Source organism: Pinus tabuliformis, chromosome 9 (assembly GCF_031772625.1).
Source record: "Pinus tabuliformis cultivar Carrire ecotype Pingquan chromosome 9, CPIR1, whole genome shotgun sequence".
Lineage (NCBI taxonomy): Eukaryota > Viridiplantae > Streptophyta > Pinopsida > Pinales > Pinaceae > Pinus > Pinus tabuliformis.
In genome coordinates, this window is record NC_142307.1 from 1,271,004,625 (window position 1) to 1,271,018,713 (window position 14,089).

General features: G+C 36.6%; 2 protein-coding genes across 5 annotated transcripts in view; one reads left to right on the forward strand and one right to left on the reverse strand.

The window, feature by feature from the left end:
• LOC149153182 (putative pentatricopeptide repeat-containing protein At3g23330) overlaps nucleotides 1–14,089 on the reverse strand; it is a 206,211-nt gene that overhangs the window by 15,502 nt on the left and 176,620 nt on the right. Inside the window, exon 4 of one of the 3 annotated variants that reach the window (XM_089443277.1) lies at nucleotides 6,088–6,443. The exons of the other annotated variants lie outside the window; for them this stretch is intronic. The gene's annotated coding sequence lies outside the window, so the exon portion shown is untranslated. Of the gene's footprint in view, nucleotides 1–6,087; nucleotides 6,444–14,089 lie in introns of those variants that run through there. 3 annotated transcript variants of the gene reach the window in all.
• LOC149153183 (type I inositol polyphosphate 5-phosphatase 2-like) overlaps nucleotides 1–14,089 on the forward strand; it is a 96,294-nt gene that overhangs the window by 8,494 nt on the left and 73,711 nt on the right. For both annotated transcript variants that reach the window (XM_089443283.1, XM_089443282.1), the window contains exons 6-7: nucleotides 5,273–6,080; nucleotides 6,281–6,465. In XM_089443283.1, coding sequence (XP_089299409.1) covers nucleotides 5,273–6,080; nucleotides 6,281–6,465 — 993 coding nt within the window. The remainder of the gene's footprint in view (nucleotides 1–5,272; nucleotides 6,081–6,280; nucleotides 6,466–14,089) is intronic.

Below are 14,089 nucleotides of genomic sequence, written 5' to 3' on the forward strand. Positions count from 1 at the left end.
AATTTTATTAATTTATATTTGATTATAAATGCACTGTGAAAAGTACGGAACCATCACGGCGTGAATCAAGTGGGAAGACAAATGTCAATAAAGATCCAAGATCTTCTTTATGGCAGTATGTATAAATTCTCGGCAAAAATGTTGGGGTGGTTCGTACAAATGGAAATGTAGTGAATGCAATAGCATTCGAAATGGTTCATACACTAGAGTGAACGTCTATCTCACTGGGAAAACTAAAATAGGTGTGTTGGTATGCGCTAGTCCAAATGGCCAACCTGGGACAGGTTTAAGTCCTGCAAAACTTAAGTTTTATGCATCTTTGCAAAAAGTTGCTGATAGGAGGTTCACCAAGGGAAAACCCCTTGTGCAAGCCTCTACAACCAAGTCACCATTCCCATCTACACCAACTGTCACAATTAATAAAAGACCTACTCTAGGACCTCTTGAAGTAGCGTTCAATAACCAGGGTAGAGAAGTTGCTTGTTGCATCTATGCAAATGGGCTAGCATTCAATTTGGTGCGCTCTCCTTATTGGAAACAAATGATTAAAGCAGTTAATGAAGCACCAAAAGAATACAAGAGCCCTGGCTATGAAAGGGTACGCACCACTTTGCTAACATCAGAAAGAAAATTTGTGGATAGACAATTACAATCAATCCGTGATACATGGGTAGAAACAGGGGTGTCCATAGCAATGTTACCAGACTCGGAATCGGCAATAAATCGGCGAGGCAAAAGAGCGAAGAGTTTTAATCGGATCGGAAAAAAATCGGCAAAAAATCGTTGAATTCATTAAATAAAAATATACACATATATTGAATTAAAAAAACCATTTTTCGTTAATATTGGGTAAAGGTATGTCCAAACAATGCATAATATCAATAGATGTCCAAAATATCATGAATAAATAAGTATCTCATATGTGTTATGAGTCCACACATGATCCGATTCCGAGTCTGGTAACATTGGATTGGAAAAAGAAAAACTTAGGCAGGTAACATCATAGTATATATATATATATATATAACTATGATGTTACCTGCCTCAGTTTTTCCTTTTTCAAAATTCAATCAAGTTTTTGATCAATTTAAAAATATAAAAAATGGTAAATATAATAAAAATCGATTTTACAATTAAAAATAAAATATAATATCAAAAATTAAAGAAAAATATTTATAATTTAAAACCATATACACATTTTTAATAATTAAAAAAACAAAAAATCAAATAAAAATATTTTTAATAATTAAAATATTAAAAATTAAATAGAAATCATTATAATTTAAAACGAGCTTAATAAAATTTTTGATAATTAAAAATATTAAAAGTTGAATAAAAGTATTTATAATTTAAAACCAAATAAATATTTTGGAAAAAAAGAAAAAAAGAGATGAAAAAATAAAACCAGACAAAAAGGAAATTAACAAAAAGCTGGATCGTTCTCTTTTGTGCAGCCAATTCAATTCAAATTTTGAAGCGCATGCAATTGGGAATGAAATGCCCGGCCGCATTACCAAACCAAAAAGCTATCAGTTCAGAGCGTTTTGAGTCTTGACCGTTTCAAAAAGAGAGTATATAGTACATTATCGCATGTTAAACATCCGCAGACTTTCATCTCTTCTTCATAAACAGAAACGCTGGTGTCTGAACGCTGGACGCGGGAGTATGAATAAACTGATAAACCGTAAACGCCACAAACAGAAACGCTGGTCGATAAAGTGATAAACCGTAAACGCCATAAACAGAAACCCGATAAACGTTAACCCAAAAATTTTGGCGGGACTCGGAAAAAAACGCAGAGTCGGGTAGACGCGCGAGTCAAAATCGCGTTGACCACGAGTCAAACTCGGTCAACGCGATTTGACTCCGGAAGATTCGGATCTGATCGTTTCCATACCGAGCCGAGCGGGAATCACGATTAATCGACTAAATCGCCGATTCCTGTTTCACTGGTCCATAGTTTCTGATGGATGGAGAGACCAAAGAAATCACCCTTTAATTAATGTGATCACAATATGCACCCAAGGAGCAATGTTTTTGAAAGCCATTGATTGCAGTGGAGTGAAAAAAGATGCAACGTTCATCTCCACAATTCTTATTGATGCAATAGAAAGTGTGGGGCCACAAAATGTTGTCCAAGTTATCACAGATAATGCAAAGGTTTGTAGAGTTGTGGCCCTGATTGTGGAGGGTCAATATGATCACATCTTCTGGACTCCATGTGCATTACACTCATTCAACTTTATGCTTGTCAAGATTGGTGAGATCGAGTGGATCAATGAAATATATGTAGCATCAAAGGAGATCCAAATGTTTATCATCGATCATTCGATGTCTCAAGCCATATATCGGAGTTTTGCAAAGTTGGAGCTACTAAAGGTATTCAATTTTTAATCAATGTTATGCATTATGAGTTTTTAATTTAAATTTTAATTTATTTTATTTCTAATTTGAAATTTGACTTATGAAAACACGTCTAGGTCGTTGAAACTCGTTTTGCTTCCAACACTTTAGTCATAAAGAGGCTTGTGGAAGTCAGACAAGCATTACAGGCAATGGTCATTGACCCTCTTTGGGAATCATGGAGAACTTCAACTTTTGATAGAGGACAAAGAATAAAGTTTATCATTCTTGATGATGCATGGTGGGACAAAGTCCAATACCTTTTGCAGTTCACAAAACCAATCCTAACCATGATCAGGGTATTTGACACAGATATGCCTTGCTTGGGGGAAGTCTATGAAAACATAGAGAGTATGCTAGAGAGGATACGTGAAATTATCAAGGCAAGTCAACGCTACCCCTTTGAAGTATTTTACAATGAAGTGAAAGACATAGTTACCAAAAGGTGGAACACAATGACCACGCCATTACACTTGTTGGCATATGCACTGTGCCCCAAATATTATCATTCCAAAATATTGTCTTTGCTTGGTAGAGCAGCGCCAAACAGAGATTCTGAAGTGGTACGGGGATATAAGACAGCTTTGAGGAAAATCTATAGGGAAGTGGGAATTGCAAAGGAAGTACATGAGAAAATTGGAGCATTTGTACAATCCATTGGTATCTTTTCAGATCCACTAGCCATGGATGATCGAGGGCATATGGATCCTATTACTTGGTGGAGCTACCATGGTGGTGATAGCACTTATCTCTCAACTCTAGCGACGAGGTTGTTATCACAGATTGCCAGTTCCTCATCAACTGAGAAGAACTGGAGTACATATGGCTTCATCCATTCGGTGAAGCGAAACAGATTGGGAGCAGTGAAGGCTGAGGATCTTGTATATGTTCATTCCACCCTTCGCCTTCTATCACATTCTAATCTAGAGTATAAGAAAGGTCCAAGTAGGATGTGGGATGTGGAACCTAAGATATATGATTTAAACATGAAATTGAAACCCATGACTCACCTTAATCTACTTGAGGATGCTACACAACCAATTCCTACTTCTACAACAACTTTTGACATTCCTGGTGCACCATCATTTATTCATGATGTAGAGTTGCAATATGCAATATTATGATGTATACCCATTTCAGGATTTGTAGACAGACCTACTTTATATTATCATGTTAATAAAGTGATCATTGATGAAACACTCATTTTGTATTTACTACTATCATTTTTGTATGAGATAATATGCATCATTTCAACATTCAAATTCATAGATTATGTAATAATTTTAGTCCTAATGTTGTGATTCATGAATGGTTTTGATTTTGAACATCAAAAATAATTTTTTTAAATTAAAAAAATATTATTACATATTTTTCTACTTGACGTATCCCTGCTGTATCCAGATCTTGGCTTTTCAAAAATCCAACGGATCCGTATCCGTATCCATATCCTAGTAACTTAGGCTAATTATGAACAACATGGAGCGCTACCACGATCAAAGCCTCCTCTTTGTGCCCCTCCTAGACAATGAAAGAAAAAACTTAAGGAAGGTCACACTAGACTAGGGATACATAATAACCACCAAGGTGAAGTAAAGGAACCAGTACACACCCAGTAGCAGTATATAATCCAATTTCAACCTGTGATCCATACTAGAATGACTTAAACATTAAATGAAAGCACTTGAATGCAAAAATGGCTAAGTACCTTGTGATAGGTGACCCACCTTCATCGAATGAATAGGCTATATCAGTGAATACTGACCAGATCATTTGACGAGAGGCATATGAGGCTGGTTATCTGTGGATCCTGGTAGGGCTTCTGACTGGCAAGCTGCAATGTAGGAGAAAAATTTTCTCATAGAGATGCCCATGTATATGAATGGGTAAGAGGGACTATTGTTAGCTTCTAACAAGCTATTGTTGTGATCTATATCTGCTGGGACTATGAAGAAGGCATGAGGGTTTATTATAGACCTTCTGTAAATCTGCATATGCAAGAACTAGAAATATGAAGTGAAAATCTTACAGCATTACAGCAGCAAAGCGGGGAACATTGCAAAAGGATTCAGTCCCTCAAATCTTTGACTTGACCTTGTCTTGGTCCTTCAATTGCTATGCAAGTTTTAAATGTGGCATTATGATATATATATATATATATATATATATATATATATATATATATATACTTTCTTATTTGTGTATGAACCAAAAGGATTCAGTCCCTAAAATCTTTGACTTGATCTTGTCTTGGTCCTTCAATTGCTATGCAAGTTTTAAATGTGGCATTATGATATATATATATATATATATATATATATATATATATATATACATATATATATACTTACTTTCTTATTTGTGTATGAACACCTGCAGAATATATATATTTACTTTCTTATTTGTGTATGAACACCTGCGGGAAAAGCATGGCCTTTTGAGTTTTTTGGCATAAAAAGGAAGAGAGATTTGTACTTAGAGGTGCTGCATCATCTTAGATTGCAAGACCTGGATCTAAGTGAGAAGGTAACACAGATCAAGTTGATCTGATAAACTAATTGGTGTGTTAGGGGATATTGGAAAACTAGTTTAATTTAAATGATCTGTGAGGAATGACGCCACTAAATCACGCCCTTCTTGTCATAAAGTCTATTCTGTCTTTCCAATGATTCTACTCTTTTACACACTCAGTTACTCCTCTCTCCCCAGTTTTTTGATCTGTTGCTTTTCTAAACTTGACATATTTTCTGTGTTAAAGAAAATGCTCTCCTATTCGAAGTGCTCTAACAAGCTAAGTTTTTGGAGTTTGTGATGAATTTTAAAGTCTGACTTGGAAGTTTTTTATAGCCATGTGATGCATGTCTTTTTGCAGGTTTCAGGAAGTAGTTCCCTTGAATGCAGGAAATGTTTTTGGTGCAGAAGACAGCAGCCCTATATCTAAATGGGAAAATCTTATACGTACGACATTGAACCGGGCACCAAAAGACAAACCAACATGTAAAAGCTACAGTGCACCTTCTTCACCACCGGGTAAAGCACATGATGCCTCGAACACTCTTGCACATGAAGCCATGGCTGTTGAAACAGGACTAATTAGCGATGGAGATATAAAATTGCTGCCACAAAAGCTTCAAAGAGAAAATAGTCAAGCACATGCCTGTAATAAAACTAGTTTGAGCAGAGTGTACAGCAGATATGGAAGGATGGGATTGAATGGGCCAGAGGCATCATTGGATGCGCCATCATCCAATGGTAAACTAAAAAGAGTCTATAGCAGTTCTGCATGCCTTGGTTCAAGTTGGTCAGAGAAATTACTGGGCTCTGAGAGGGAAGACTTGCTGTCTAGTAGTAAATTAAAGAGAGTATACAGCATTTCTGGAAATCTTGGTCTAATATGGCCGGAGACATCATTGGACTTGGAAACACTTGATTTATTACCCACAGTTGATTCAATGAAGACAACTAAGGAAGATTTGAAAGAATTTAGAGAAACATTGCCAGGTCCTGAAGTAACATCTGCAACGTCCAGAACAATCAGAACAAAATATGTTCGTATAGTAAGCAAGCAGATGATTGGATTATTTGTAACAGTTTGGGTACGCCAAACCCTTAGGAGTCACATTCACAATCTGAAAGTGTCACCTGTTGGAGTTGGGCTGATGGGTTACATGGGCAACAAGGTCTCTCTCTACACATGTGCATGTATCAAGTGCATTTGTTTCATGCACATTTCACACTTTATTTACTTTCAGTAAAACAGATTGAGAAAGAAATATCAAAGAAGAAATGAACATGAATTTCAGTGCTTCAGATTTCTTATTCTTGGACAGACTCTATAATCCATGTCAAGAAATAAACAGTAGCATGTCTTATGGTACAGGGATCAATTTCAATCAGCATGTCCATTTACCAGACAAGCTTCTGCTTTGTCTGTTGTCATTTGACATCTGGGGAGAAGGAAGGAAATGAGCTGCGGCGAAACTCTGATGTGCTGGAAATCTTGCGTCGAACTCGTTTTCCCTGCATTGCTGGAATTGAACTACCTGAAACCATTCTGGACCATGAGTAAGTATACCAAACTAACACACAAAGGGCTTTCCCTTGGCTTTATTGTATGAAAAAAATTAAAGCATTCCACATTGGCAAAATTATTTGTTTCACAATATTACAAAGTGATTCCCCTTTTTCTTTCTAAATATTTAATATGATGTATGTGGACTATTTTGCATTGACATCATGTACATGTAGAAGGCTGCATATGACTTTTCTAATAGCTCAACTCACTTTTCCTTTTCATGATCTCCATCCATGTGTCACAACTCAGAACTCTCTGTTCTCTCTAGATGTATAGAAACAAATGTAGCCGCATATGACCTTTCTAATAGTTCGACTCATCTTCCTTTTCATAAACTCCAACCATTTGCAACAACTTAGAACTCTCTGTTCTCTCCAGATATATAGAAAAAATTGTTGACTTTTTAAAATGAAAACCGCTACTTTTATTACAACAAAAGAAAAGATTTCCATAGGCGGACTAAGCAATGCCCATGATCCCCATCATATGCTAGAAGGACCGACATGCCAGCTGTGCCCCAATCTCTAGTGAATTAATATGTATTCTGCAAAATTATACTCTACCTGTAACCTGTACACCCAACTCAGCTTTGAAACCTGACAGAGTTGTCGAGTTGGTTGATGTATGGCTAACATATGGGACTTTAGAGGAAGAGGATCAGTTTTAAACTAAGCCACCGGATTCGTCCTAAACCCCCTACGACTCCCGAATTCAGCGAATCCGACACGATTCGGTCCGGATTCGTGTCCAAATCATATGACACATCGTGTCCTTTTCCGACACGTCGAATCCGAGGTCGTGTCACGATTTTCAAAAGCGTGTCGCGATTTTGGGAAACGTGTCCTGTTCATGGTAATGTTAAATTCTCAAAGTAAAAGTGACATTCTCCTTAATCTTCATTTTCATCCTTTTACTTAAATTTTTAACATTACCATGAAATGACTCAGGATGTTTGAGAGTGGTTTCGGCCTCATTGGATTTCATATGGAGAAAGTAGAATTTTAGATTTCATTCAAAATCCAGCAGACTTATCAGTTTTTCAGGATTTTAGGATTGGGGGATTGCAATGCTTCCATTGAATTTTGTCATGTATTAGGGTATGGAACTCGTATTTAATCAAGAGCACCAATCCCTCTATGTACCTTGATGTTAGTGACATTGGTTGTCGAACTCCTGTATCATGACCCTCCTAAAAATGTACGCATCACTCAAACAAAATCTTGACTTGACATGTTATGCTTGTTCTATCTTATGTTAATGCTTAAAGGGTGATATTAATGACAAAGATCCCTATACAGATACAGAGGTAATGACAAAGATACCTCTGGATATTAATGCTTAGAGGGTGATATTAATGACAAAGATCTTGATTTTCCAACAAGACTAAAAAATTAGACATTTCTCGTGGTGGCAAGAGGGCCAAGCATAAGAAATAGATAATAGATTGACATGTATTTGAATTTTGTATGTACTATGCATGCTAATAGCTATAGATGAAGATCTATGTTTGAAATCAATAAATTTGTATCATTAATTAAAATTTGTGTAAGAAATATGATAATATCTAATTTTTATATATATATATATATATATATATATATATATATATATATTTAAAAATATATATATATATATATAATATATATATATATATATATATATATATATATATATATTTAAATATATATATATATATATATATATATATATATATATATTTAATAAAATAATATATAACGTGTCCTGTTCCGGGGGGTCAGCGTGTCCGAATCCGACACCACGAATCTCGAATCCTACGTGTCCCGAATCCTCGTGTCAGGTGACTTAGGTTTTAAAGAAGAAATAATCAAACAAGATCGAGCACAAGAGAGCAAAGGTTGAAAATAATAAAGAGATGTAGATGGAATCGTGGATGTATAAACTTGAGAAGTTGTAGCAACACTAATTAGAGAAACAAAAGTCACTAGAGATAAGTGACGATCTACTCACTGATTGACGGAGTATGCTCAAATATGACGGACAGACAAATGTTAGTGCTAAGTTAGTCACTATGATGTATGTTGTATTATAGTTTATTTTCTGTGTTGTGTCGAAGTATCATTTTTACTTTGGGGGTGGACATCAATATCACCACCGCTTACATTTACCGGAGTGTTTAATTGTTAGGGACCAGTTTTGGTTTGAGGAAAGCCCTCCATCCCTGGATCAGCATTATTGTTTTCAAAACCATTTTCAGGACATTTCATCAAGGATGGACCTCCTATATAGTCTCATCAAACCTACAGCCCTCAAAGGTTTAGATGTCTAGGGACTTGGCTTATTGGAGTTGGATTGGGCCATATAGAGACAGTTCAAGTCCTCATGCTTCGCAACATCATCAAATGCAAGAGAATGATTTCCCAAGCCATCAATCAAGTAGAATTTGCAAGACCCCCTTCAAGATTGGAACCATCTTTGGATTTGTTTCCATTTTGCAATGGGTTTGGTGTTTTACGAATTCTTCAACCAGCGAGGATCACTACCCTTCTCTCACATACTACTCGGAGGCCATAGGCAATTCCAATATCTTTGGTTGGACTTGATGCTAGCACGTAAAGGCTATCCAACTACTTCAATTGGTTGGTGTCTCAATAGACTACCTCCCCCTGTATAGATACTCTCTTGACACCCCTGAACAACTTCTACTAAATAGATAGGAGTTAAACAAGATTGTTAGAGAGAACATCATTAGATAGCGTATTCAAGTTACTTGGGTTGATCCACTAAGTGGACTAAGCCCCAGGATGGTCTTTTATGGAAAGCACTTCCTAGAGTTGAGTGACAGCCTTGACGTTCAACCCCATCCCCTCCCCCCTACACACTTCGGCACTAGATATATGTTCTTCGGATCCCCCTTGGGAAGTTCTAGGTTACTTCTCATCATCTTGCATTGAAACTAACCACCACATCACCAAGGGGGGACAAGATCTGCCAGTGATGCCATCTTTAGGAGATCAAGGGATAGGAGCATTTGATCTTCAAGTGTCCCATCTACTATGAGATTAGAGAATAGTTTTGCTATCTTTTCAAGGAGTCTCAAAACTCTTCTCTAGATTCTTTCGTTTCTTAGACTAAAGATGCTCAACACTATACATGTGGGGGCCTTTGGACTTAGATCTTGCTCACTCCATCCACTCTAGCCTAGGACAAACCCCATTTGACCAATTATTACTTCTTTCCAGTGCTTCCAATAGATAGAGGTGCCAAGAGGCAAGCGAATAGTAGGACCACATATACAATCAAATCTAAGTCCTAAGAGGCCATCTATACTCAGCTAGCAAGACCCTTACAAATATGTTGCCTTAGATCCCAAGACTATTCACATTGTGCCAATAATAGGGATACCTCCTTCCGGTCTCGACCATGGGGTGCAATGACCCAACAATGAGATGATTCTTAGACAAGATTTTTGACCAATTAACTATCAAGAGTTTCTTCACTACAACTTTAGATGATAGGAGAGATAGCATTAGGGGATGTTAATTGTCCCCTTGGCAAGACATCCCCACCTAGAGGTTCTAGTGGTTTTGATCTTTCGCTCTTTGTGTTACTTGCATGTATCTACAATATCAATTTGTTTCCCTACTCCATGAACTTAGATTTTCAATTTTAGACCTCTCTCAACATAGGCTAGATTTGATATTATCATGATTTTCTAGGAGCATCTTTTTTGCACCACCATTTTGCATCTCACATTGTTGTACTTATCAATTCCATTAACATATTTGTGGTGGACGTTAATAAAATTATCTTATCTTATATTCGTTGATCATGTCTACATGTGTATATAAGTTTATGAGTAGGAATAAGAGTTTTGGTGATAATTATTGTCTCTAGGAATGATGTTATGATTCTTCTCTTATTTATATAATGTTCATATACACATGTATTGTTCTTAATTAACTTTATCACAACATCATTATAACCTATTTTTGGTATTTTGATACCATGTGTTGAAATAACTATTCAATATCATTGTTGCCAAAGCCACCTTCACTAGCATTATCCAATTTAGAGATCCATGGGGGCCATGTTTCAAATTTGAAGTCTTACCGTGAAATTCAAGAAGCAATTGAGGGATAAAACCCTACCATGCAATTCACATAATTTGTAAGAACTTATGTATGGTAAATTTTAACATATACACACACACACACAAATACATTTTTGGCAACCAACCATTTGTTCCACACATCAATGAAACATCTGCTAAAAAATTTTACCACCGCCACCACCACCACCACACTTGTTTTGGAAGTTGTTTTATGGACCATACTCGAGTTCAAGGGCTACACTAAAAACACAAAAAAAAAAAAATTGCCTTAGTTTCAAGTGTGAGTAATTGTTCTACCAAAATCGCTTAAGACTGCACTTGGCCCCATCTCTTTTTGAGGCATGGTATTTGTTTCCACCTGAATCCACACCTGGAATATCATGGATAAAATATTTAACTCCACTTGGTGTGGCCTTGGGGGCAAGTTTTGAGTTGAGTTGTTGTAACTCAAATCTTAACTCCTCTGTCTAGGCTAACTTGTAGCAAAGCCAAAGGGGGTAGTGTTATGAAACCAACTCAAGAAAAGATAGAAAAGATAGATCAACGCCTTAGAATTCAGCCTCTTCGAGGGGGCAACCTCCTTTACATTACATAAATGAACAATTCTTTGATGATACAAATGACAAAACCTCCTTTCTATATATAGGAGTCTAAGGAGTCACAATATAATCCAGCCGACCTAACAATAATAATATAAAGCCACAAAAATAACAATAGAGAGATTCTATGGGGCACAGAAATAACAACATGGGGGTAATAGGGGCACAACAATATAAATAAGGGGTATAACTACAATAGTAATGGGGTAATCACTAGTATTATAGGGACCCAACATGCCCCTCTCCTTCAAAAAAGTGTTGTCCTCAACGCTTGAGTAGTTCTGGATACTTCTGCATAAAATTCTCATCCTCCCATGTGGAATCTTCAACGGATAAGTTCTTCCACTTGATAAGATACTCTAAAATTGCTCGATTTCGTAGCTGTCGAGTTCTTGTTTCTGTCACTGCTTCCGGTTCCAATATAATTTTTCCTTCCTCATCAAGTTCTGGCAATATTGTTTGCACTGGGAGCTTGTCACCTATAACCTTCTTTAAACATGAAACATGGAAAACTGGGTGCAATTGAGAAGCTGCAGAAAGCTCCAATTTGTATGCCATAGTACCAATCTTTTGCAACACCTTGTACGGACCATAATACTTTAGTGATAATTTATTATCCTTCTTAGCTTGCTTTAGGGACATTTGCTTATATGGTTGTAGCCGTAGGAATACCCAATCACCTACATCAAAACTTCTTTCACCGCGATGTTGATCTGCCTGTTGTTTCATTCTATTTTGTGCCAACACGAGGTTATCCTTTAAGAGTTGGAGGACTTGTTGTTGATGTTCGATGTGATGTTCCACTGCCTGAACCTTAGAATTTTCTCTTAAATATGATGTGATGGATGGTGGTTGATACCCATAAAGTGCCATAAATGGGGTCATTTTTGTTGTTGTATGGAAGGAAGTGTTATACCACCATTCAGCCAGAGGCAACCATTTGACCCATTGTGTCTATTTATCAGATACAAAGCAACAAAGATATCCTTCCAAACATTTGTTTACTATCTCAGTTTGCCCATCAGATTGAGGATGATAAGATGAGCTATGAGCTAACTGAGTACCAAGACAAGAAAATAATTCTGTCCAAAAATTTCCAGTGAAAATGGGATCTCTGTCACTTACAATAATCTTTGGGTTTCCATGTAGCTTTTGAATTGTTTCCATAAATGCAGTAGAAACTGTACTGGCTTTAAATGGATGTGATAATGCACAAAAATGTGCATACTTGGTAAGTCTGTCAACTACCACCATGATGACACTCTTTCCCTCAGACTTGGGTAAACCTGTGATAAAATCCATTGAAACCTCCTCCCAACGTTGGCTTGGAATGGATAAAGGTTGTAATAGACCTGGTGTCTTAATTGTTTCAACTTTATTTTGTTGGAAACCAAACATTCTGCCACAAACTTTTGAATATCTGATTTAAGGCCATCCCAAAAAAATTCCTTCTTAACCCTGTGGTAAGTTTTTAAAAATCCCGAGTGCCCTCCTAAGGGAGAAGTGTGCAATTCCATAAGAATCTTTTGTTTTAGTTGGGAATTCTTACAGAGGTATAAGCGATCTTTGTACCATAATGAATCATTTTGCCAGCTAAATGTATCAGACGTACTGGAATCTTGTTGTATCTTTCGAATAAGTGCCCACACTTCTTCATCATTCTTCCATTCCTCCCTTGCTTCGTTTATCCAATCTGGTTGGATAATAGAAATGGCGCACAACAATGCTTCCACATCCTCATCCTTTCTTGAGAGTGCATCTGCCACCACATTTTGCTTCCCTTTTTTGTAGATGATTTCAAAGTCATAACCCAACATCTTTGTGACCCACTTTTGTTGCTCTTCAGAGGATAATCTTTGTTCTAAAAAGTATTTAAGGCTATCATGATCCATTTTTACCTTGAAGTGTCTTCCCATTAGGTAGGGTCGCCATTTCTTAAGTGCATGGAGTATTGCCAACATTTCCTTCTCATAAATAGCTTTGCTTAAAAACTTTCCCTTGATTGGACGACTTTCAAAAGCAATGGGTCTTTCATCTTGCATTAGAATAGCACCAATTCCATTTCCTGAAGCATCACATTTCACAATAAAGGTTTTTGTGAAGTCCGGTGTAGCTAAGACCGGTGCTTGGCACATTGCCTCTTTAAGATGTTCAAAGGCCTTTGTTGCTTCTGGAGTCCATGAAAATGCATCTTTCTTCAATAATGTTGTTAGAGGTGCTGCTATTCTCCCATAATTCTTAACAAACTTGCGATAATACCCTGTCAACCCAAGAAATCCTCGCAGATGCTTTATGGATGTGGGGATTTTCCATTCCTTAATGGCTTTAATTTTGCTAGGGTCTACCTTAACTCCTTCATGAGATACAATATGACCCAAATATTCCACCTCCTGGACTCCAAAGAAACATTTGGATCTTTTTGCATATAATTGTTTCTCCTCCAATAGTTGTAGCACCCTGTCAACATGTTCAACATGATCCTTCCAAGACTTGCTGTAGATTAGTATATCATCAAAAAATACTAACACAAATTTTCTAAGGAATGGTTTGAAAATTGAATTCATCAACCCTTGAAATGTTGAAGGTGCATTAGTAAGGCCAAAAGGCATGACCAAAAATTCATAATGACCCTCATGAGTTCTAAATGTTAAAAGAATGTTGAATGAATTAATTTCGAATGAGAAAACAGCTCAAACATAATACAGAGATATTTACAATAATAGAAACATCAGGTTTCTATGTAGAATATAGAAACACTCAGTTTCATCAAAGAAACTGCTAAAAGAATACAAATAGCAACAGCTAAAAGGAATGAGCATTAAATGCTAAATAGGGATATTCTAATATATTCTAATACCCTCCCTTAATGCTCAATCTATTTACAACACCAATAGACCCTCTGAATTTTACAAATTTATCAGG